The following is a 25,815-nucleotide window of genomic DNA, read 5'->3' as shown; positions in this document are numbered from 1 at the left end:
TGGAGCCCCGAAGGCTCCCGTCCAAAGGAACCAGGAATCCCCAGCCACCAGCAGTGCCAGAGAATGGAATGTGCTGCTGGGGTGTTGCTGGCAGGAGGTGGGGTCATTGGGAGCTGGGGAAGGTGGGGGCTCCTGCCACAAGGCCACCTCTGTTCTGGTAGACACTGAAGGGGGATGGTGTTGGGGGTTGGGAGGAGGCCAGTCTTGTTAGCTCAGTGGCTAGCTCCTTAAAGAGTGGGGACCAGAATGTGACCTTTACCCAAAGCTTCTTAGGCCATGGTTGCTATGAACACCTGCAACACAATACCCACTCCGCTTGGGATGGGTCACTTACCACTCCACGTGCCTCTATTTGGAATATCCATGAACTAGATGGACTGTGGCACTGTGGGACATGAGCTACTGGCCAGGTGTGTTTCCTGGCAGAATGATCTGTGAACAGGGCCAGCTGTGGGCAGATAGACACAGACCTCTGACAAGAGAGACTCATTTGGCTTCAGCCCCAAGGGCTATAGAAAACACCCCAAAATCATCACCTGTTCCAGGTCTGCCAAGACTTTGTGAAGACATCAACACACTCAACAGACCTGAGCCCAAGTCAGGCTAGATGCCAGAACTCCAGACCTGCCCTGCCACGTGCCTGCACTCTAACAGAACCTGGCTCTCTTGTCTCTGTTCCTGGGTGCCCATCAAATTGGCAGGTATATTTTGACACAGACATCCAACTCCACAACTTGCAAGCTGTCTGTCATCCCACATGGAGGTCTCTGTACCACAGGCTCCAGGGTGACACCACCACCAACCCTGAACCCTGGGAGCTCTGCTAAGAGGACCCTTCATCTGAAGACAGCCTCCCTGCCTGTTCTCACAAGGTCCTCCAGGAAACAAAAGAGGGAAGCCCCCTTTCTCACATCTGTGACTACACCCTACAGCCAGCCTTCCTGAGCAATGACAGTCACCTTCAATAAGATGGTATCAACTGTTTCAAACAATACTCTGGACTCTCCCTGATAACTTCTAAAGAAAAGTTAAAATCATTCTTTGTTGAAGGAGAAGGTAGAAGAAAGAAGAGGAGGAGGAAGAGGAAGAGGAGGAGGAAGAAGAGGAGGAAGAGAAAGAGGAAGAGGAGAAAGAGGAGGAGAAAGGAGAGGAGGAGGAGGAAGAAAAAGAGGAAGAGGAAGCAGCATCGGAGACTTCTGCTCTAAGGACGGAGGACAGAGATGTGCATTCTTCCTAAAGGCTGCAGGATGATAGCACACCAGTCCATGGTAGGCAGGTCGAGCTCAGGGCAGGCTCACAGTGCTGCTGCTGTGTACTACCAGCCTTACCATGTGGAAAACAGAGCCTACCTCATGAGCTTGCTGCCAGCACTAACATCATGTATGCAGTGCCCAGCTCTAGCCTAACCTGATCACAGGGCCAACTTGCACCTCGCCCTCCATGATCCTTTTTACCAGCACTCAGCCTCCTGCAGTGCTGGCCTTTCTGTCTTTGCCAGAGGATTGGCTAAACCTTTTCCATCCTGAAGCCTGCATTATTTATAATTAAGTTCTGGTCCCAACCTCAATTCAAGGCCCTGGGTCTGGTCACAAAGCCTACCCCCTCCTATTGATAAGGCACAGCTTTCCACTGGGCCTGGCTGGCTCATGCACGGTCACAGAAGGTGTGCAAAGACCCATGCACAACCCACCCTGGGCAACGTAAAAGACCTGAACAGCATTAAGAAACCTGACAAAACTGTAAGCATGGGGCCTTTTATTGACAATTCTCCACAGAGTTCATTTCTACTGCTCTACAATATAAATACACAGAGGTGACCTTCTCTCACCAGGACAAAGGGGTACACCTCACTGCCACTACTTGGTCCCCACTGCCAAACCCTCACTGCTCTACTGCTCTGTGTGTGGCATATCAGCAGAGTTCTTCAGATGAGAGTCACTCATGTGGCTCAGGTGTGGGTACCAAGTCCATGCTTGGACAGTAGTCACAGTTCCTGAAGATCAGCTCCAAGGGCAGTCCACGACTATGGAAGGGTCTCAGGCAGAAGCCCTCATTTTCTTCATCCCACCCTGTGCTGCATGCTTCCATGAACCATGAAATAAATAAATAAATACTCTGAAAAAGCTCCAGGGGAGGGGGCCTGAGCCAGCTCATGGCTTAAGAAGAGGTGCAGCCCCCTCTTGGCAGATCAGAGGGAACATAAAACTGGCCATGTGACCCTATCCTAAATGTAAACTCTTCTCCAGGAACAGCCCTGAAATCCAGGCAGTCCTATACTTCCCTGGACCTCAAAGGCTTCCAGTCTCTCTGCTCCACTCACTTGGCCGCATGTTCCATGAGATAAGGGCTTGAGAGAAGTGGCAGTGGGAAAAGGTGGGGTGCCCTAGACTTAGAGCAGGACAGAGGAGTGATATGAGGATCCTGTAGCCACCCCAGCAGGGCTGAGGACACCAGAGAACCATGGGAGCTAAGATTCTGTAGGCAGAGCTTCCCCATACTGCCGTCCACTTGACACTGAAGGACTTGACCAGCACCCTCACGTTCCCTCCCCTTGGGGCACCTGGGAACTCCAATCCTGTCTCTAAAAACCAACATATTCTGAGGCTATTCAAAGGGCAAAGTCAGGCCATGGTGCTCTACGTCCCCTTGCAGGCTCTCTGGGATTGAGGGACTGCCCAGTACCCAACAGGAAAGAACTCTTTTCCCAGCCTCTGGTCTTTTGGATCCTAAGGCCTAGCCAGCTTGGCCTTGACCACCAGAGCCCAGATGAGAGCAAGCTGTGCTCAATTCTGCCCTCTGGTGGACACCCCCTAGCTAGACCTGAGTTAACAGGGTATAGGATAGAGCAGAACCAACTGCTGGGACCCCAGGGGCTCCTCTCCCTCTGGGCCTTATAGCATCACCAGCCCAGCTGGAGGCAGCAGGGGAGGGGCAGGAAGGACCTAGCTGTGAGGCTACATTTGCCCAGCACAGGCCTCAGAGGACCAGGGTTGGGACAGTAGGGCCTACTGCTGGCCCCAGTTCAGCTGGAGCCTGGCTTCTCTTCTCATTTGCTCAAGGTTTGATTACAGGAGGCACACACAAACACAGTCTCTCTCTGGGCTTCAGGAGCTGGAAAGAAAGAAAGACTCGGTGAGATAGTTCTTTGTACCCTTTAGGCTCAAGGTGCCAAGTAGTGGATTAGCCTCCCAAGTCCTGAGACAGACCACCCAGGGCCCGGCCCACCCCCTCCCTGACCCAGCTCACTCCCTGCCCTCAGACATGCTGGAGCACTGTGGCTCTGATGCCAATAGGCCTCTCCCAGGTGTTCTATGCATTGGAAATTCTTCTGGCATCAACAAAACACTTTTTTAAATCTTTTTTTTTTTTTTTTTTTTTTTTTTTAAATAAAATACCAGAGGAAATTTTCCCTAAACGTTTTAATGGTGGTTAAAAATCTCTGGGTGGTAAGATTACAGGATCACTTTTCCTTTCTTCTTTATAATAACCTCAAAACTTTATAGTTAACAAGTATGTGGTACTTGTAAGACTGGCAGCAAAAAAGCCTTGCCCAACACTGTAGCACATCATAGGGCAGGAAGTGAGATATCACTGCAGTTGTCAAGAGCACAGATACACATCCATGCTCCTACGTGTGCACATTCATGCTCCTACGTGTGCACATTCATGCTCCTACGGGTGCACATCCATGTTCCTACGTGTGCACATCCATGCTCCTGTATGTGCACATTCATACTCCTGTATGTGTACATTCATGGTCCTGTCTGTGCACATTCGTGCTCCTGTCTGTGCACATTCGTGCTCCTGTCTGTGCACATTCGTGCTCCTATCTGTGCACATTCATGTTCCCATCTGTCAGCAACAGACGAGCCTGTTCCCAACCATCCTGCCCAGGAGACGAGGGACAGAATATGGATATCCTCACTCCTTCCCACCAGGCCGCCTCCCTGACCCACTCCCTGCTCCCCTCACCTGTGGCTCCCATGGAGGACTTGGGCACCTTGAAGGAGCAGCACCGAGAACAGAAGCTGTTCCCACAGTTGCTGCAGCTCCGCTAGAGATGGGGAAACAACAGTGTCAGATGAAGCCCACCCTCAGGCACCTGACACCCCAGTGCCTCCTCCCTCCTATCATCCAACTCTGTAAGACTAAGGAGTCGCCTCGTGGGTGGAATGAGACAGGACAAAACAGCCAACAAAAAGCTGATAAAGGTATGAGCCTTAGCAGAGGGCACCAGCCCTGTGACCCAAGTGAGGGCTTAGACTCTACTGCTGACTCTCCTCAAGTCATGCATAAGCCAGTCACAGCATACTGCCCCCAGCAAACAGCACCAGACTCACCCTCTTCTTCAGCACAGAGAAGGTGGCAGCACAGCCTGCACAGTTCCCTAAGAAACAAAGGCAGCAGTTGAGCTACGATCCAGCCCAGGCCACTCAACCCAAATTGTTCCTGACTCTAACTGGGCCACTTAGGACCCAGCCTGGCACAGCCCAGCATCTTAGCTGGATGCAGAGAGCAATATCTGTATTTAAAATACATAAAGGTGCCTGCTCCTCAGAGCAGCTTTCACCAAGCTACACACAGCTCCAGTCCTTGCACACTCCCAACACCAAGTGCCACACACACTCCCATGCTTGGCAGATTATCAGGAAATACCCAGGCAATCTCTTCCCTGAAATCGAGCCAAGCCAACAGGGACCTGGACCCCAGTGTCCTCGATGAAGCCTACTAGATGTGACCCTTTCATGATGTCTCCTTCCAAACATCTGTCCACAGTGAGGGACAGACACATCTCCAAGAAACGCACACTCCTGCTTTCTGTCATCAGAAGATCCCAAGAGAAAGCTTGAAACAGGGTACCTTCCAGGATGCCATGAGGGGCAGACTCGCACGCACAAACCTTCTAAGGCACAAGTACAGTGAGATGGGGGAGCTTCAGACTGTGGCAGAGCAGCCAGGAGCAGCTCGGACGATGAAGAGGAGAGATGAGAGATGGGTTCTGGGGCCGGTTATGACCTTGCAGCCAGCAATCAGCAGCAGAGGGCACGACTGTAACTCCTGGGTAACATGTTTGACGATGACAGTCCCAAAACTCCTTCCTAGTGAGCAAGGATTGCCCAAAGCTCTTGCTAAAAGAGGTTCCCAGGGATCAAGGACAATAGACTATGGAGGCAGGGGACCAAGGCTGAGGTACCTGAGGCAAACATCCCTTTGCTGTTGGACAGCTCACAGCAATGTAAAGGAAAGAGAGAACAGGAACTCCAGGATGCTAGTGATATAAGAAAAGGTGCTCACTGAGTATGGCTACTCTACCAAGAACAGAGGAAAGCAGCCTGCTCAGCAAGGTGGCAGAATAACTGGACAGGACAAAGAGCCCATGTCCAAGAACTCCTCGGAAGTAGGTGGAGAGCCAGGGCTGCACAGTCCCCATGGACATCTGGGTTGAGAGCTGACACCAGACCACACAGGGATAGAGAACAGTCCTGTGCCTCCCAAGCCTAGCCTCTCTGCCTGTTCTCAGCCACATTCTTACACTCAGCCACCTCAACCCACCTAGTGACATACCATGAAGAGAAGAGGGGCCAGCAGGACCCACCAAGGTAGTGATCTCTAAGACAGGGGTGCTCTGGGCCCTCGCCACCAAGACTCACATGTGGAGGCTCCAGAGGAAGCCCTCATCTCATCCCTCCCAAAGACCTATCTCACCTACTGATAGCCAGAACGGAAGGTCCCCTAAAGTTCATACATTGAATCCTAATCCCAGGCAATGGTATGACAAAGTGGGGCCTTTAACATGAGACTGGCAGAACATTCATGAGGGAGAACACTGCTCTTATAATGGAGGCCCTGGGCAGCACTTTGTCATGCCTCCCAGAGGAGCCAGCAAAAGGGTACCTGCCATCTCTTACCCAGACCCAGTTGTGCTGCCACCTTGATCTTAGACCCCAGGTTCTACAATAGTGGGAAATAAAATCTTCTTCATTTATGAAGCACCCAGTATGGTGTATTTTCTTACAGCAGCCTGGAGGACTAAGAGAGATCCCAGAGCAGCCTACCCCAGGCTGACCTGGGAACCTGGACCCAGGGGCCAACATCCTGGAAGCAGAATTGTCACACCTGCCCTCAAGGTAGAGACCAGGCCCTACTAACAAAGGAACACAGGCACTGTAGCAAGAGGGGCAGGGAAGAGCAAAAAAAGCCACCCTCAGACACCTGTATGGCTCTGTTTATCCAAGAGGAGAATCTAAGACAGGACTGACATTACACAAGGCACTTGTAAACATCAGAGCTAAGAGAAGTCACAGGGAGGATAGGAAGCAAACAAGACCCAGAGTGTAATCAGATGACCTGCAGCTCCCGCTGCGAGATGAAGCTCTTAGGCGACCTCAGGTTACCCCTCTGCAAAACAGGAACTTCTCACCACCTCTACTTACAATGCACAAAGACAAAATGTCACTTGCTGGACCAACAGCAGTAACTCCTTGGTATCTGGAACCTCTAGAATCCGTCTGCTTCTAGGCCCACAGGCTGTCTTGCCCTATCCCATCCACCAGAGAAATGAGAGTGAGGTTATAAAAAGACCTGAGCCTGAGTGTCTACTAAAGCCAGCAGTCAACACAGGTAAAAGGGATTCTGTGCGCCTAGGGATATGGACACAGAATCAACAGCAGTTCATCTAATCCTGAAAAGACAACCACACTAGTCAGGGGCAAGAAGGCAGGACCCAGAGGCCTCTCAAGTTCCTGAAGATAAATCCATGCATTTCCCCTCCCTCCGCAGACTTAGAACTCACTAAACACTGAAACACACAATTCAGAGGCCATAGTGACTCCCAGTAACCACCTACTCTAGGCTCTCACCAGAACTTTAGCTGGCTCTGCTCTCAGGGCTCCAAATCAAAGCCAGGGTCCCAAGCTGGGCTCAGAGTCAAACACACCCTTCAAGATCTTGACCTACCCACAACCCCAAGACAAGGCTAGCATATCAAACTATAACTTTGGGTAGAAGTGCCTGAAAAAAACTACCAAGCTCGGAAGAAGGTGCCCTTTACTGCAGATAGCCAGGTCACAAAGACCAAGATGGGCTCTCAGGCATCTAGAAGCTCAGCCAGCACCTCCCACATAAACAGTAAAGAGCCAGGCAGGACTTGTGCTAACTTTGCATAGACTGTCACAATATCTACAACTCAACAAGAACTATTCTTTCAGAAAGGTAAAAACTGAGGCATAATTTGCCCAAAGACATTGGTTGAGCTATGACTAGCAGTCAAACTGTACAGCCTCAAGACCTCAGCTCTCTGCAGCCTGGGCCTCCGAGCCCCTTGTCTTCCTGTCAACTGATAGTCAATAATGAGAGGTGGCCATGAAGAGACCCATTCACTCCACACATACTTCGAGACATGTTTATTTCCCAAGATTTCATGGATAGCTTTACTAGTGCCCACAAGTCTTGGACTCTGTCCCTGTGGCCTAGATGTCCCTCCACTCCCCACGTCCCACCAGTCTTAACCATATACCCCCCCACCTCCAATCCATTTCCTTGGCCATACCGAAGTTATTGGTTGGGTAACGCTTGCGGAGACGCTCAGTAAGCCGTGACACCTTGCTGCGCAGCACCTCATTCTTGCTGAGGAACCCATTGTCCTGCAGGGTCAGCTCATCCTCTGCTGGGCATGGGGTGCCCTCATCATCCTCCTATGAGAACAGCTTATTCCACTCAGCTCATCACTTACAACATCCCAAGCCCTGAATGAAGGTACCTAGGCATGGTGGGCCCCACCACGTGTGGCACAGCTAACTCAGCAAGCCTGCCCAGCCCGGCCCAGCCCCTTTCACCCTGCTCCTACTTACCAGCACCACCAGGTGGGTCTCCTGCCTCCCGGGGTGCGGGAAAGAAGAAGAAGAAACAGAGAGATAGCAGGAAGGGAGAAGCAGGAGGGGAACATGAACAGGCGTGCTCTTAGAGAAAGCCAAGTGCTACTCCTGCTGGTCATCATACAGTTCAACAGAACAGGGTAGGAAAGGAAGCATCCCTTACAGCAGCCCTTTAGGTTAAGTGTCTCACTTAGTTCCACAGATTACAGAGCAAAGGATGAACCAGGTCTGGATATAAAAATGTGTTTCTTACTTGGGTCATGAACAAAAATGCTTGAGAGCCCCTGCACAGCCATCTCCACCTCTCCAGACTCACAGCCTACAATCACTACCAACCTGAGGAGCTCTATAGCAGTCACAACAGAAATGGGTCAGGCAGGTCTGGGAGGGAGGAGGTCAGCAGTGTATCCAGGGCCTAGTTAAACTCACAAGACTCTTGCTCTGCGAACAACCTCCCACTTTCCAGAGGGACATAAGTGACAAAGAGCAGTGGCCCAGGGACAACAGTCAAAGGCTCAGTAAGCAGAGAGGGCGGGGAGTACAGGACAACTCGGGAACTGCAGCATTTGACTCACCTACATTCGTTTACATGCGTGCACAAGTGTGTGCCACAGAACATGTATGAAGGGCAGAGGACAACTTTCCAGTGTTAGTTCTCTCCCTCTACCAGGTAGGTTATGGGAATCAAACTCAGGTTAGCAGACTTTGCAACCAGCACCTCTACCCACTGAGCCATTTTGCTAGCCCATGTGACTTATCCAACAGGAAACAATGGCCCTCAGCTATAGTGACTGCTGCAGACTCAGAGACACTAGGAAAGTTGCAAGTCTACATTTTCTAACTAAATTTCTAACTGAAATTCGCCCTGTTTTATCCACTGGCTCAAAGAATTACTTTAAAAGTATACAAGCCAAATAAAACACATCTTCAAACTACCAGTCTAAATCACTATCTTAATCAAGGTTGCTGAACTTTCCCTGAACTAGTGCTTGGCCACGTAACCACTTTCCCCAACCTCCCAAGGGGACATCTACAGACCTCAGTGTACAGAAAGGACAAAGCACAGGGCAGGGCCTTCCGCAAACATACCCCTGACATCATGACCTCCAACCCAGGTGACAAACCACCAACACCCAAGAGTGGCTTGCGCAGGCCAGCAGAGCCAGCCCTGCCTGGGCACCCAGGGCAGATGATGATAGATAGCGCCAGCGGTACTATTTCAAACAGTGAATTCTAGCTCAGCGAGTTCTGGCTTCCCCTGTGGATGTTAGAAAAACACAGACACACACACAGAACTCTCATCCCACCCAATATCTGGCCTGGTCAGTAGGGAGGCCTGGGAGAGGGCCACCCACCTCAATTGCATCTTTGAACTCCTCGTCTGGCTCAGCCTCCTCAGCTTCCTCCACACTGCCTGGCGTGAGGTCCTAGGAAGAAAGACTCTCTGGCAAAATGGAGGAAGATTGGCAATCCTGATCCCTATAGTAGAGCGCCACCTGCTGAAAGCCAGTGGCTAGGCTCCAAAACCCCAGGTCCCACCCCCATGAAAATTGCACAGCTGTAAGAAAGATGAAAATTACACCAAGGAGTATCCTCCAACTCCACAGGCCAGGCCAAAGAACAAGGCACTGCTGGACCTACAGTAGCCAATAGCCAAGCTCTACCTACTAGCTAAAAGCCTTCAGCACTCACTCTGTGCCTCAGCCTTTTCTGCTGCCACAGGGAATGATGTCATCCCCATTCTCAAGATATCCCACGGGCACTAAAGAGGCACTGGACACAACAAGTGTTCAGAAAGCCCAGGCAGCTGTTTTCCTTTCCCTCCATATGACTGTGCATCCCAGAGACGAGGCCTGAAGAAGCTCCACAGCTCTGGCCCAGAAGCTATGCCTCATAAACAGATTGCTAAGAACACAAGGGAGGGGAAAGACCCTCACCAGACATGAGACAGGCCCCTGCCATTGGTAAGGCACTCACCTCTGTGGGTGTGGGGGCAGGCGTGCTATCCAGCAGACCCCGCCCCCCAGCACCCTGCAGTACTGAGCTCTCACGGGCACATTCTTCCTGCTTGGGGTTCATCCTCCGCTGCAGACAAGCCCTGTACTCACACACCACTGCCAAGGGAATGGAGAACAGGGCTGGAGGTGACACGACACACCTTTAATCTTAAAAAAAAAATCTAGAAAGAATTTCCCAGACAGGGACACAATAAGTGGCACTCTCGAAGAGTTCTCCATCAACACCTGCCCCTCTGCTACAAAGAGTCACCAGTGATCCAATTCAGTGAGTGGCCCATAAACTAATGACAGAAAGCAACCATCCAAGCACAGGGCCTCTCCAGACTGCCCAGCATCCAGAAGCCAGACAGCAGACGCAGGGGTCTGGCCCCAGTGCAGCAGTAAGCAGCAATTTAGGGAAAAAGACCTCTCCCTTTAGAAGCCACCATATGAATAAGAGTGATGTATCTGTCTTAGTAGGGAAAGGAGACCCCTCTAAAGGCAGCCACCTTAGAGAACTGTCAGCCCCAGCCTCAGCACACTGCCAGAGATCTAGCAACTGCCCTCCCAGAGACAGCCCAGTAAGAAGCTCCCCCCTTGTGGCAAGCACAGCAAACAGATAGGAGCAGGAAGCCTAAACAGATCCTCAGAGTGGGCCTGGGCCCACCCAGCTGTCAGGCTCTCTGGGGCTTACCTCGGAAGAATTCTCCGTTTCCTAGAAAGAGTGTGCTATTTAATAGGGCAAGGACCCAGCAGAGTGGCAGCAGGTAGAGCATGCAAACCATGCCCAGAAGAACGCCATAGAACCTGGATGAACAGAAAGTCCAACATCAGAAAGGAAATGTAGGGAGCACCCTGGTGAGAAACAGCTCTGACACAAATGACAAGACCTGCCAAGCACACCAGTGTGGAACTGCCCTGGAAGCATGCAGAAGTACCACATCGCTGGCTTCTATCAAGTGAGAGCAGTAAAGCTACACTGTGCCTCAAGTGGGGAGCCCACACACTGGCTCAGCTCCTACTGCTCCAGGGTCTGCTTCTGAAGTCTAGACACAGGCTTGGGCCTGAAACAAACCAGCACTTGTCTCTGTGGCAAGTCCCTTGTTCTCAAGCATTACTTCATTCACCTATACAGTGAAGTTTAAAAGAGCAGCTACTTCACGGGATCACTAGAAAGGTAAGACAGTAACAGGAACCTCTGAGCATGGGCATAAAGTGAAGCCTAGATAGACCTAGTTATAGTCATTATTGACATAAAAAAATCTCAAAAATGTGCATTCATTTGTGCAGTAATCGTATCTTTAGGTTTATTCCTGGGGCTGGCGAGATGGCTCAGCGGGTAAGAGCTCTGACTGCTCTTCTGAAGGTCCTGAGTTCAGATCCCAGCAATCACCTGGTGGCTCACAACCACCCGTAATGAGATCTGACGCCCTCTTCTGGTGCCTCTGAAGACAGTTACAGTGAATTAAGCTGGAGCGAGCAGGGCTGGAGCAAGTGGGGTTGGCAGAGGTCCTTAGTTCAATTCCCAGCAGCCACACACATGATCGTTCACGGCCATCTGTACAGCTACAGTGTACTCAAACACATAAAATAAAATAAAATAAAATAAAACTTTAAAAAAAAAGTTTACTCCTGAAAATTTTTCAAAAAACTAAAACTAAAGTCCATTAAAATGTTCATTGTAGGGCTAGTAGTGAAAAGTAGAAATCATCTAAATATACAACAGAATACTTCCATAAATTATAGTCATTCACAATCCACATTATAAAATAATTCCAAAGACATTGTTGCAACCACTTATGATGTAATTAGTGAAGAGAAAGAAATCTCATATACAGGCTAGAGAGGTAGCTCATTGGCCTATGACACTTTTGGCTCTTGCAGAGAACTCTGTGTGTGTGTGTGTGTGTGTGTGTGTGTGTGTGTAAAAGGAAATCTCACATTGCACATGAAGCTAATAGGCACATGAGGAGCAGCTCCAGAAGGCAGTAGAAGATGAGATCAGCTGCTAGAGCAGGGTGGAAGATTACATAGTGAATTACTTGCCTATTATTAAAGTACTGTTACTGTGTAGCTTTTAAAAAGTCACCTAAGCAACCATTTAGAGCTCAAAAGCATATGTGCAGACCCACACCCTAAGGGGCAGAAGCCTTTTCAAGGCATCTGGCTTCCCTTGAGAAAGAAGGGACTCACTCTCGATTCCTACAGAATGGTAGGGTGGAAAAGAAGGGGCCTACTCACTGTGAGGACACCATGGGGTTCTCCCAGTGAAGTACACGGTAGGCTGACTCACAGGTATAGCACAGGCGGGCCAAGAAGGCTTCCAGTTGGATCAAGCTGCAGACACAGGAGCTTCTATGAGTGGACAGTCCCTGCTCCCTCCAAACCAACTAAGCCACGAAACCAGGAAGCTACGAGGAAGTGGAACCTGGGTTCACAAGCACAGCCAGTCAGCAGTGGCCACTGCCTATAAACACTGCTAAGGGAGAAGATGGCCTGGCAAAGCTGTTCCAACCCATCCCAACCCCCTCGGGAGACCCCAGCCGAGGTGAAGCAGTCCAGGCCCTGCTAATTATTATTATTATTATTATTGTTGTTGCTGTTGTTGTTGTTGTTGTTGTTGTTATCATCATCATCATCATCATTATTTACTACAATTGGGAGGCACCACTCTATGGAGTCAGTGCTCTCCTACACCAAAGGGCTCATTAGAGACGCGGCTGCTTCTAGAGCTGAGTAGGGATAGTATAAGACAAGTGTGTATATTCTGTTGTGCCATACAGAAAGGTGGCACAGAAAAATGACAGGGATATGATAGAAGAACACAAAACCAGCTCTAAGTGGTCCCACTGGCCAACCCACAATGCTCCAAGATGGAAGGAAGGACTAGTAGATCAGGCCCCTCTGAGTGAAATAAGAATCTATGCATTCATCCTGAGAACAAATGAGAAGCACACTTCCTCACTGCAGAATTCCAGAAGATAATGTAAACGGAATGGTAAGCAGAGAGCCACCTCTCAAGCCATCACAGGAAAACTGATGAAGTAAGACCCAGCAAAGGCTTTTAACAGCGCCTGAGTGAATGCTGATGAGGAACAGGATATTCCAGTCTCAAAGTTTCTCTCCACAGATTACTAATAACCAAGGTGACCAAAGTTAGTGTTTCCTGACTTCATTTGGCTCTGATATGGACTATGATACTCCACTTTTTAGTCCTGCTCAAAATGTATACCTTCAACCTAACAAGGAGCCAAACAACCCAGAAAGCTTGTGCTATATCAAGTATGTCGAGGTCTCGTGGAACTGCTCACCCAGATTAACAGAACACAGAAATTAAGCATGAGAGCTGAGGTGCTTTTAATCTTAGCACTACAGGGAAGAAAAAAAACTTCAATGTAATACATGATCCTAGATTGGATCCTGGACCAGGGGAAATCAATATAAAATACTTTATCAATACAACTGACAAAATGTGATTATGAACTATGTAGCAGACAACAGTACTAATATAGCAATATAAATGTCCTAATTCTGAGTGTTCTGCTGGGAATATATAAGACAATGTCCTTGATCTCAGGAAATAAATGCTGAAGTGTTTAGAGTAGACAGAAAGGGTGTTGAAAGACACAGGCAGAGCTCTGTGAGTTCGAGGCCAGTTTGGTCGACAGAGCAAGTTCCAGGACAGCCAGGGCTACCCAGAGAAACCCTGTCTTGGAAAAAAGTTTCTTTTTATTGGGGGAGGGGAAAGGGGGGAGGTGGAGGGGAGGAGACCCCCAGATACCTGAACCTCACACCCAATGACTCATAGTTCTATTATCACCCCTATAATATGTAAAAGCCTACACAGAGCCTGATCCAAGGAAAGGCTCAGGAAATGACAGCTGCCGCTGATGTTGGCACACTTAACATTCTCAGCAGTCTTAGCGATGCTTCCTGAAAGTGGCAGCCACATCATGTTTAGTCCAGTAATGATAACTAACGCCTAACATTTCCTGGGTACTCAACTCTCAAGCCATCTTCACAACCACTTTCCAAGTAAGCCAAGCACTATGTCCGACAGATGAGGGACCAGAGACACAAAAATGGAGCTGTCCAACACTGCAAAGAAGTAGAAGAGGTAGGGTTGAAAAGCCCTGCACTGGGGCTGGTGAGATGGCTCGGCAGGTAAGAGCACTGACTGCTTTACCAAAGGTCCTGAGTTGAAATCCCAGCACCCACATGGTGGCTTACAACCATCCATAATGAGATCTGACGCCCCCTTCTGGTGCGTCTGAAAACAGCTACAGTGTACTTAAACATATAACAATAAATAAATAAATCTTTAAAAAAAAAGAAAAGCCCTGGCTTGCAAAGGCGGTCCCTAAGCAAGACCCCTCCTTTTGGTGTCTCTGGGGGAGAGCTGAATCTGGAGTCTTGGCCACAGCTACCTAAGCCTCTGCCTTCCTCTAAGTGGAGGATAACAACAGCTCTGCTCAGAACAGGTACAAATTAAGCAAAGTGCAGCCTGTGGCACAGGCTGTCTGCAGCGTGGCACAGGCTGTCTGCAGCGTGGCACAGGCTGTCTGCAGCGTGGCACAGGCTGTCTGCAGCGTGGCACAGGCTGTCTGCAGCGTGGCACAGGCTGTCGTCTGTAGTGTGGCACAGGCTGTCTGCAGTATGGCGCTGGCTCACTCCCCAACATTCCTGGCCTCCCTTCAATACTTACAAGCTCTTCACCTCAGCAACAGCCTCGGGGCGGGAAAGGTGAACCCGGGAAAGGCGACCTCTCTGCAGGTCTTCCTGCCTTATGCTGTGGTACTTCCTCCGCATCAGCTCCGATTCTGGCAGCTGTGCCCGGCACACCTCCTGAAGGTAGCCCAGTAGGGCAGGCACCGAAATCATCAAGGCACCCATGGAATACCATGCACCTAAGAAATCAAAAATGCTACAATTAAAAGAGTAAACAGGCCCAGGACCTGCCCACTGAAGTCCACATGCTTGGTTCCTCACCTCCTCTAAGATCGCACGGTGGGGAAGACTCCAGGTCTCCCCCCTCTATGACCTGCTCACCCCAGCTTTGTTTTCCCTCATTGATCTTACACCACAGCATGTCCTGTGGATATGCTCACTGTCTCTTCTGAACTGTGAGCACAGATAACTCCTGCCTTGTTCAGTACATTAAAAACTGTCTCGAGGGCTGGAGAGATGGGCTAGTGGTTAAACGTGTGGACTGCTCTGCCAGAGGACCTGGGTTTGACTTCTGCCACCCACATGGTGGCTTACCACCATCTGTAAATCCAGTTGTAGAGGACCCAACTCCTTCTTCCGGCCTCCACAGACACTGTGCATACACAGTACACAGATATGCATGCAGGCAAAATATCCATAAATTAAAATAGAAAATGCCATAGCACACACAACAGATGGTTCACACTGCAGTCGGGTGCTGCTGACTACCAGAAAATACCAGAAAACCCCAACGATAGAAACTCAGCCCTCTCTACCACTATGGCAGGCTAGAAGCCTTGCCTTTGGCTTTGAGGATAACAGAGGGTCCTGAAGATAGAGGAATAGATAATGAAGCAGAGACAAAACTCAAAGTAGAAACTCTCCTCTGTAACACAATATTAAAATCCTAGGAAATATAGTCAAAGAAAAATCCAACTAAGAAAAATAAAGCTGGGTATGATGGTGGTTACATTTGCAGCCCCAGAATCTGAGAGGCTGAGGCAGGAGAATGAGTACTTCCAGGCAAACTTGAGCTATGTGGTAAATTTAAGGAAAGCCAGGGCTACACAGAGAATCCCTGCCTCAAAAAGAAAAAGAAAATCCAAAAATATATGATCTTGTGTGAACAGGGGAAATTTTCAACACACTGATTCATTCTGTACGTCCACAGAAACAGGAGACACTAAGAAGTATGTGGGGGGGGGGGGAATTGATTTAAGAACACATAAAGGGCCATTTCCTCAGAACATTCTGCCCTGGACCCTTCACTCAATTCCTGGGGGTAGGCGTGGGCAGTGCTTTATCTACAAGTACCCAACAATTCCAACTCTGAAAGGTCTGGGTTACAGCCTACATAACAGAAGTCCTCAGGAGACACTGTCACCCAGGACATCTACAGTCACCACCTAGCCACACATCTTCCTTGTGGCTTTGTGTGGGTGCCTCTCCTCACTGCTGGAGGCCACCTACCACATCAAGGCTTAATTGCTAAACCAGAGAAAATGACAGATATGGAAAAAAATTTCTCCTCATCTCCTCCTCCTGCTCCCATTACCCTGTGTCATGTTGACAAATGATCCCTAAATTAGGTAGGAAAGCAAAATGGGAAAGGTTGATGTAGCCACAAAGGGACCATTGCACATACGGCAGCCATAGTGTGCTGGCTGCAGATCTGTGTGAGGCACTGGGCCGAGCGACACACACAGCTCTCATCTCACGATGCCAAGGAGCAAAGACTGTTGCTGTTCTCCCTTCAGAGATAAGGAAGACAAAGCTCGGCAGATGGGCTACATCATGTGCCCAAAGTCACACAGAGGCCTTTGAGGTCTCTCCAGAGCTTGTGTTCCAACACCAAACAGACCTAGAAGCGAATGGGCAAAGAGGTAATCCCTCCCACTGAGCCCACCTCAGGGTTCTTCCCCCACATTCATTTGAAAAAACACACTGGCCTCAAGATGTAGTTCTTACCCTCGTTCAAAGTGAGGAACAAAATGTTGAGGCCCAGGCAAGTCAGCAAGGAACACAAAGGCATCTGCCACCTACAACACAGAAAGTTCTGATCACAAGACAGCCATTCCTCCAGCAGTGGTGGGCAGTGCGGGCAGACAGCCCGATCTGGACACGAGGGACACAAAAAAACAAGGAGAAATGTGCATGGGCCAATCTGTAGGACAGGAGGTTAGCAGAGGAACAAAGAGGTCACACAGTAGCCCTGGGGTGACCAAACTAAAAGACCCACAGAACTTTCTCCCAGAGGGCAGAGTCTTTCTCAGGTCTATTGAGAACCCTCGTCACTGCTGCTTCCCGTGTTGTGTAAGGCTCTCTTCAAGGGCACTGACTGAGGAGGTTCTTCTATTTCACAGTTTCCTACGACCATATCAACACACCCCAGACCACTTGCTGGACCACAGAAAAGAACAGATGTGGGGAAAAACAAAACCTCCTAAGTTCCTCAGTCCACCATTTGCACAAAAACTCAACTGGGAGCCAGGTGGTGATGGCGCACACCTTTAATCCCAGCACTTGGGAGGCAGAAGCAGTCAGATTTCTGAGTTCAAGGCCAGCCTGGCCTACAGAGTGAGTTCCAGGACAGCCAGGACTACACAGAAACCCTGTCTTGAAAAAAAACAAAAAAAATCAAAAAAACAAAAACAAACAAAAACAAACAAAAAAAACTCAACAGGGACAAGGAGTGGTGGTACACTTGGAAGAGGCAGAGGTGGGTAGTTCTCTGTGAGTTCTAGGACAGTCTGGTCTATAGAGTTTCCAGGACAGCCAGGACTACAGAGAGAAACCCTGTGTAGAAAAACCAAAAAATAAAAGAATAAAGTATTCATCAACACAGAAGTTGAGAAAGAACAATATGAACTTCCTTCCTCATCTGTAACTTTATCTCTTTACTTCTACAATTCTGAGAATTTATAGCACTTTGTTTTGAATATATAATCATTCAAAAGGATAAAAATACTGCCTACTATACTATACTAAAACTGAAGGGTTGGAAACTTAGTCCTGTGGTAGAGCACTTCTAGCAAGCAAAGGGTCCTGCGCTCAGACCTTAGCTAGAGAGAGAGAAAAAAAAAAACCAACCCCTGCTATGAGCATGCAATGCTGTTGCCACACAAAACACAACCGGTGAGAACTGAATGGAGATGCAGCCCCACCATACACCACACCAAACGGCAATACAGAAGTCCCCAAAGATCTCCTAGGACAAGATAGTGCTGCTGGCTTAGCTGTGGAAAGGGACATTTTTATATTTAATACAAACATAGATGTACATCATAATGTGGAGGTAGGTGCTCGCCTGTAATCCCAGGGGAGGTAGAGGCACGAGGATCAGGTGATCAAGGTCAGCCACAGCCACAGTTAGTTGGAGGTCAGTATGGGCTACATAAGACCCTGTCTCAAAAACAAACAATTTTAGTAAAAATAAAGCAAAATAAAAAGAAGCAAGCTGGGGCTGGAGAGATGGCTCAGTGGTTAAGAGCACCGACTGCTCTTCCGAAGGTCCTGAGTTCAATTCCCAGCAACCACATGGTGGCTCACAGCCATCCATAACGAGATCTGACTTCCTCTTCTGGAGTGTCTGAAGATAGCTACAGTATAATATATAATAAATAAATAAATCTTAAAAAAAAAAAAGCAAGCTAACAAAAAAGAAGATAGTAATAATGAAGCCACTGATACCCTCTTCTAAAATCAATATACAAAAGGTGATATCAAAATCGAAACAAGGACCAAAAAAAAAAAAATTAAAAAAATAGACACATCTGCTGCTGGCAAACAATGCATTCAGAATTGATATGTATTTTCTGTTTAAAAGTTATTTGCTGGGCTGGAGAGATGGCTCAGTGGTAAAGATCACCGACTGCTCTCTGAAGGTCCAGAGTCCAAATCCCAGCAACCACATGGTGGCTCACAACCATCTGTAATGAGATCTGATGCCCTCTTCTGGGCTGTCTGAAGACAGCTACAGTGTACTTACATACAATAAATAAATAAATCTTGTTTTAAAAAGTTATTTGCTATATTTTGTGTGTGCACAAATGTGCACCAATGTGTACACATGTGGAGATCAGAGGACAGTTTATAGGAGTCAGTTCTCTCCCTCTACTGTGTAGCTTCTGGGATTGAAGTCAAGCCCTTAGGCCTGGAATCAAGAGCCTTTACTTAATGAGCCATCTTGCCTGCCCATAAATGTATTTCCTCATATTTTAATTTAAACAATCCACAACTACTAAGTGAAGTTAACTAGTTAATAAGAGACTTTTAGTTTGTGGGCATATCTAATCACTCTCCACCTTATTTTTTTTTTAAGATTTATTTATTTATTTTATGTGTGAGTATATTCTTGCTGCCTTCAGACACACCAGAAGAGAGCATCGGATCCCATTACAGATGGTTGTGAGCCACCATGTGGTTACCAGGAATTGAACTCAGGACCTTTAGAAGAGCAGTCAGTGCTCTTAACCACTGAGCCATCTCTCTAGCCCTCCACCTTATTTTTTGAGATAGGGTCTATCACTGAACCCTGAGCTCACCAATTCAGCCAGGCTAACTCATCAGTAAGTCCCCAGAATCTTCTGGTCTCCAGGCACATGCCACTATACTGGCTTTTTATGTCTGTGCTAGAGATCCAAACCTAAGTAATCTTGCTCGTGCAGCAAGCACTTTACCAAATGAGCCACCTCCCCAGCCTGGCACTCTCAGCTTCTAATGAAGATTATAAGGAAGACTTTCTCATGAAGTCAAACCCATTTCACCATGTCTCAAAGCCACAGGTGGTTGTCATTAGGGTAAAAATAAAATAACACAAACACACACACTACCAAATTAAAGAAAGAAAGAGAGAGAGAGAGAGAAAGAGAGAGAAAGAGCAAAAGAAAGAAAGAAAGAAAGAAAGAAAGAAAGAAAAAGAAAGAGAAAGAGCGAAAGAAAGAAAGAAAGAAAGAAAAAGAAAGGAAGGAAGGAAAAAGAAAGGAGGGAAGCAAGGAAGCAAGGAAGGTAGGTCTGAGCTCAACCCTGTTTGAAAGTGAAAACGTCATGCTGCCAGTGAAGCCACTCTCCCTGACCTACCGCCTTTACTGACAATCTGATCCTGGGAGACCCACAAATTGGAGCAGCTGATCCTAGAAGAGTCTTAAAATTTTACTGCAGCTCCAGACCCAATAGCCAAACTCCAAGATGAGGTCCCTCTTCAGTCAAACTCTCTTTACTAAAAAAAGAACAATCAAAAGCATAAACTAATCTGACAGCCACTTTCACAGACCAGTGATCCCTCTGCCAGCATCTAGAGACTACAGCTGGGGGAGCTCCCCCTTCATCCAGCTCCACACTGCTCTCTCCATATCCTCAGACTTCTGATTCCAGATAAAGGAAAACCTTAAAGTCCGTGTGCCAAGAAGCACTATACTGCCAGCAGAGAAAAGAAGAACAGGGTATATGAAACTTGTGTGCTTTGCCTGAAATGGACAAAACAGAGGGGAGGTGAGAATGGTAGAACACAGAGCCACAGTTCTCTAGAAAAGTCAAAGTTCATTTTGGTTTGGAAAGAGAGAAAGGCCTCTCCTTCTGCCTATGTCTTGCTCTCAGAGCACATGGATCTCACCGCAGAGAGCATAGCTGTGAGCACTGGCCCCTGTCTCTAGACACTGTCATAGATTCACGAGGGTTAGGTGAGAACGTAAGGCCTTATCAAGGAATACTAATAAATGGCATACCAAGTTTGTTCAGCCCGGGAGCTCAAAGAAAAAAAAATCATAATTAGAAGTGGTCCCCTACTTCTAGACTGAGACAAGGATACAGACTCAATAGTACCCTTCAAGGTAACCAAGTCCACTCCTACTACCTTCTTCAGCACCTAAAGCAGTTGCATGCCTTTAAACCAATCTGATGAGAACTAGACACTAGTTTTTTATGAAGAAGCATGCAAGAACACCCAATTTTGTTTGCAGCTTCAGGGGATTCACCCTTAAACCTGTCCACAGGTTCCAACTTAAGAACCTACTCTGAGCTGGTGAGATGGCTCAACAGGTAAAGATGCTCGCTTCCAAGCCCGACTTCTTGAATTTCATCTCTGGGACCCAGAGATGGTAGAAGGAGAGAAGGATAACTCCAAGTTGTCCTCTGATGTATACACATATACAACTCTTCCCTCTTCTGCTTTGGACACAAATTTTATGTGATTCTTGGTGTCATGCCACATTAAGGACACAATATTTCCTTTTGAAAAGAAAGTCTTCCAAAAAAAAAAAAAAAAGCCGGGCGGTGGTGGCGCACGCCTTTAATCCCAGCACTTGGGAGGCAGAGGCAGGCGGATTTCTGAGTTCGAGGCCAGCCTGGTCTACAGAGTGAGTTCCAGGACAGCCAGGGCTATACAGAGAAACCCTGTCTCGAAAAACCAAAAAAAAAAAAAAAAAGAAGAAAGTCTTTAACTTGAATGAAGTCCAGTTTTTAGTCTAACTTTCCAGTTAAAGAGCTATATACAGCTAACCAGACTATTCTTAGAAGGAAATTCTCCAGGCCAGTGAACCCAGTCACTTCAGCAAGCCAATTCATTAAACAAGAGACTGGTATAGTTTGAAAAAACCTTATAGGACATAAAAATGCAGTGCCGGATAGGATCCTGACAGGAGATACAAAACAAGTGTCCATGACATCCTTGGAAAAATAGAAAAGTGGGAACTCAGCAGAGAAAGATATCAAAAAATTACTTCTAATTAAGTACATTATTTTAATGGTATCAAACATCTTTATTAAAAAACATAAACTGAAGTAATCAGAAATGCAAAGCCATTTATTTGCAATTAGGCTATCTTTTTGTTTTGTTCTTTTTGGGGGGGGGAAGGGGGAGTTGAGTCGAGGTGTTATGTAACTCAGACTGGTCCCAAACTTGCTATGGAGCTAAAGATGACTTTTGAACTTCTGATCCTCCTGTCTCTACCTCCTAAATTCTGGGATTATAGGCACACTCCTAGATAAAATACTTTTTAACATGAATAAAGGCAGAGGCTAAAGAGATGGTTCATCGGTTAAGATGCAGGCTCAGTTCCTAGCAGCCCCACAGAGGCTCACAACCATCTGGAACTCCAGTTCCAGGTGATCTAACAACCTCTCCTGGCCTCTAAGGACATCAAACAAACACATGGTGCACATAAATATATACAGACAATACAGCTATACACATAAAATCTAAAATGTAGATAAATCATTTAAGGAAAAAAATTTTAATGTAAAAAGGCAGGCTAGGCATGGTGATGCACGCCCTTAATCACTGGCAGACAGACCTCTGTGAGTTCCAGGCCAGCCAGGGATATAATGAGGCCATGAGTCAAAAAGGAAAAACAAACAAACAAACAAACAAACTTTTTTTTAAAAAAGCAAGTTGGTCCCAGTACTTGTGAGTCTGAAACAGAACACTTGTAAGTCTGAGAGCAGCCTATGAGTTTCAGACTAGCCTGTGCTATATATAATGAGACACTATCTCACCAACAAAAGGAAAGGAAACTAGAAGAAAATTACAGAGGATAAAAAATGAAGCAAAACAGGGAAAAAAATTTGAGAACAATAATCCTAAATAACAACTGAAAATGGCATCTAGTTTTTTCAAAAGTATTTGTAGTTGAGGTTTGTTTAAAATTATAACTTGATGGTAAGATAGCTTAGCCAGTAGAGTGCTTGCTGCCAAGCCTGTGCCTGATCCCTAGAATCCACCATGGAAGGAGAACTAACTCCCAAAAGCTGCCCTCTGACCTGCACACAATGCCACATGCATACAAAATAATAAAAATCAAGATTTTAATATTAATTACGTTAATATTCAGAGAGAAAGGGGAAAAAAAATCCCTACATCTGCTCTAAGCTATACTAGGCCAATGTCCAAGGCTTTCTGGCAGTCCCTAAGAGGAGTTTATCCAAGTACAGAGAGTCCTGATGAAGACCACGTGGTTCTCAGTTCCCACCTTTCCTGCATAGAGCTGGAACACAGGTAGCCCTGAATAAATCTAGGGGTCACACAACTAGTCTCTCCATAACTAGTCATCACTAGAGCAGAAAGGACAGCCCATCTACTGCCTAACTGGCCAGAACTGCTGACCAGGGAGACAGGAGAGCCCCAAGGAAGAACACACACCCCCACCCCCTGCTAAAATCAGTACCTTAGTAAGTATCGAACACCGTCACCTGCATCCTTCAGGGGTTCCAGGTAGATCTCCAGCCTCTTGTAGGACAGAACCAGGTTGAAGAGATCAAACGCTGTTGACTTGGTAGGGGCAGGTGAACACTCAGGGAGACCCTCAGGCATCCCGCTGGGGCTTGCCTCTGGCCCACTCAGGTCCCGATCCGAAGTCTGCATTCTGGAATAATTCCCTACACTCACAATGCACTCCCAGGCTTCAACCAACACTTTTCCCCTTGCATTCGTTCATGTGGTTCTTAAGGTTAACCGTGAGAGGTAGGCAGGAATACCCATTTCATGCTGAAAGAAATTTTGTTCCTACCGAAGTACAGCAAGGTGAAAGGGGTGTGTTAGATAGAAAGCCTATTCTTTACGAGTCTCTCCAACGCTCTTTTCCCCCTCACAGACCTTTCAAGAGCATATAAACCATTAATAACCAGGTTGTTGGAGGGAGGCAGTTGGTAATCCCAAGAGAAAAGATGTCCTGTGACATCTTTCTCGTATCTTTATCTGGTAATCCCTATTCACCCTTCAGGTGTCAGGGTAAGGGGGGGCCATCTTGCTCTGGAAAGTCTTTATGAACGCTCCAGTGTACACTTAGGAGACCCTTACCAGGGCTCCCAAAGGTTCGTGAATTTTTCCTAACAACACACTTATCATGCTCTTAACCCTGGCTCCCATTCATCACTTGGAAAGAAGTCGACTGGACCCCAAACTCTCGAAAGGAAGAGCTAGGAAGAAAGGAAACCCGGGCAAGCGTGAGGCAGGCTTAGCAGGTCAGTGCCGGCAGAGGCCTGGCCCACCTTCACCTCTGGGGCCGCGCGAGGCAGGCCACGCCTAGGGTCACTGTGCCAGCAGGTGGCAGCCCCCACCCGGTGGGAGGGCCAGGCTCTGTAAATAAATACAGAGGGGCTGGGGCGTCACGGTCGTCACCTACCCGGACGCTGTCCGAGGAAAGGGAGGGACAGGGACAGCCAAGGGGACAGAAGGGCCACCAAGCCCCGGAGCGGTCCCTCAGGCCCGCCCCACCCCACGCCGCGCCGCCTCCCACCGATGCTCTGAAGTCGCAGGTCCACCAGAGAGCCGTCTGCCCCTCCACCGCCGTCGCTTCCGGGACGCGACTCCCTCTGCGGTGGCGCGCCCGTGACGTCACCGCGCCCGTCCCGCCTCCGGCCTTAGCCCCTCCCACTCGAGCGCAGGTGAGCGAGCTCGTCGATACTGCGCCTGCGCACTTCTCCCACCATAGCTAATTTCTGGTTAACTCTGTTCTTGCCATTCAAGAGATGACTCACTTAATGCTCCCGAGCCCTAGGACCTAATGCCTGGGAACCAGCCTAGCTCGGGAACATTACAGCAAGGACAGAGAGCCTAGCGTGGTGACGCACTTCATGTAACCACAGCCTTTGGTTTTCTGAGGCTGGAGTATCGCTAGTTAAAGACCCACCTTGGCTATGGGAGCTGCTGGCTCAAAAAGAAAAAAAAAAGGGCAGTTGAGGGGTGGGTGGGGTGGAGAAAGATAGAAAAGAAAGAAAATTTGGATAGAAGCTCCGAGAGCCTAGGGAAGTCAGAAAACACATCTTGTATGCCAGGTGCCTAGCAGAGACAGAACAGTGGTGGGTAGCTGCTATGTTCAAGGTCCTGTGCAGGCTGTTCCTAGCTCTATCCTCACATCTTGTGCCCCAGCTGGTGTCCCATAAAACACACTTCCCATGGGTTTCCATTAACCAGCAGCCTGGCAGTACACTAAGCTTTTTGTGCACATTATCTTATCTGCTCCTCCTTCAGTGCCCTATTGGGGTTATCACCATTTCACAGATGAGGAATTGTAGTCATGGTAGTAACTTCTTTAATGTCACAGCACATAAACCTCTTGGAACTGGGATTTGAGCCAAGTATATCACTGGATGCCAGTAACCCACCCACATGAGTCCACGTCTACCGCGTCATGTGTCCTGCTGTTCTCTTTCAAGTGCCTCTGTCTCAGCCAGCTGGACCCTCTTTGTTACCTGCAAAGGCCCTGGACTCCTGCCAAGTCCTCATATTGCTTGTCACACCTACCTGCCTCCGCTTCTTGCTTCCATCCAAACCTAAGCAAGCCATCTTAGCAGGAGTCAGATGTGAACAGCCTTCCCTGGCTGCTCAATAGCCACTCCTCTGAACCTGCCCAAAGCTTCATTGACAACTATCTCATCCAGCATCTCTTTTTCAGAGAAACAGGCACACCTGCTCCTCCAGCCAGGACTCTGCTGTCCCGGGAATCCCAACTCTTCCCACTCCCTTAAGGCCAGTCACTGTCTCACGGGCTCTGAAGTCTTTACTCTCAGTAACGCCCCTTCTCCTGGAGACAGGATCCACAGGAAATTTCTTTACCTCCACTGTTGTTTCTACATCTGACTTGCCGGCTCTCCTGCCCATTCCTCACCCATTCACCCCTCACCAACTATAATCCTGTCTTCCTGGGTCACTTGTTCTGCCTGCTAAGCCGAATAGGCACTTCAAGGTTCTTCCTTTGTCCGCCTTAGCGTCTAGGAGACCACTTCTCTTGGCCTCCTACCCTCAAGGTCTCCTTGGGGTTTTTCTTCCCTTGAATGTTGTCTATCTGCCACTGTCCTTACTTCTAACCTTCCCTGGGGGTTGCATTCAGGTTCACCATTGGCTGTTAGCTAATATCTCCAGAAGATAGAGCACTGGCACATAGTAGGTCTGCTGTGAAATGATAAAGGGCTTGCAAGATGCTCCATTAGGAGATGCTCACAGGATCTCTTGTTGTTATCTCTTATCACTGTATGTAAATTTGCAGTTGCCTCAAAATGAAGTGCTTACGAATGTAGAAATGCTCTAAAGTTCTGTAGAGTTCTGCTTTGCAAAACATTCAAATACATATGTGCAAAGAAGAAACAACAAGAAGAAATTAGATATCCTGATGTTGAATATGAAACTTGCTTCAAGAAACTCAGCGTTCCTAATCAGTAGGAAGTAGCCTGACCGTAACATCACCCCTTTAGACCCCTGACTTTATTTAAGGATCTCTTTTCCCTCCTCTCTATCCTGTTTTCTC

The 25,815-nt window shown here is 47.9% G+C and overlaps 1 protein-coding gene across 4 annotated transcripts; it reads right to left on the bottom strand.

Annotated features, from left to right (window-relative positions):
• Positions 1-1,738: 1,738 nt before the first annotated feature.
• Zfyve27 (zinc finger FYVE-type containing 27) lies at positions 1,739-23,894 on the bottom strand. Of its 4 annotated transcripts, none has more exons than XM_031390353.1 (13): positions 23,695-23,894; positions 22,738-22,935; positions 16,547-16,617; positions 14,577-14,778; positions 12,113-12,208; positions 10,566-10,678; positions 9,852-9,988; positions 9,230-9,301; positions 7,851-7,871; positions 7,550-7,694; positions 4,341-4,387; positions 3,973-4,054; positions 1,739-3,111 (listed from the first exon to the last, which is right to left on the bottom strand). In XM_031390353.1, exons 2-13 carry the CDS (start codon positions 22,932-22,934, stop codon positions 3,047-3,049), a joined length of 1,248 nt encoding a protein of 415 aa, XP_031246213.1. In that variant the 5' UTR covers position 22,935; positions 23,695-23,894; the 3' UTR covers positions 1,739-3,046. The 4 variants fall into 4 exon arrangements, with proteins under 4 accessions (XP_031246213.1, XP_031246214.1, XP_031246216.1 ...); XM_031390354.1 differs by having other exon boundaries at positions 23,809-23,877; XM_031390356.1 differs by lacking the exon at positions 4,341-4,387.
• Between the last annotated feature and the right edge of the window lie 1,921 nt (positions 23,895-25,815).

Source organism: Mastomys coucha, unplaced genomic scaffold, assembly GCF_008632895.1.
Source record: "Mastomys coucha isolate ucsf_1 unplaced genomic scaffold, UCSF_Mcou_1 pScaffold21, whole genome shotgun sequence".
Lineage (NCBI taxonomy): Eukaryota > Metazoa > Chordata > Mammalia > Rodentia > Muridae > Mastomys > Mastomys coucha.
This window is presented reverse-complemented; position numbering and strand designations above follow the sequence as displayed.

Excerpts from the sequence above, each read along its gene's own strand:
- Zfyve27 (XM_031390353.1), bottom strand. The coding sequence starts at position 22,934 with ATGCAGACTTCGGATCGGGACCTGAGTGGGCCAGAGGCAAGCCCCAGC. Across the intron at positions 12,209-14,576 it reads GTTGCTGAGGTGAAGAGCTT|CTTGATCCAACTGGAAGCCT; the intron begins GTAAGTATTGAA and ends CTGTGTCTGCAG. Across the intron at positions 3,112-3,972 it reads GTCCTCCATGGGAGCCACAG|CTCCTGAAGCCCAGAGAGAG; the intron begins GTGAGGGGAGCA and ends CTTTCTTTCCAG.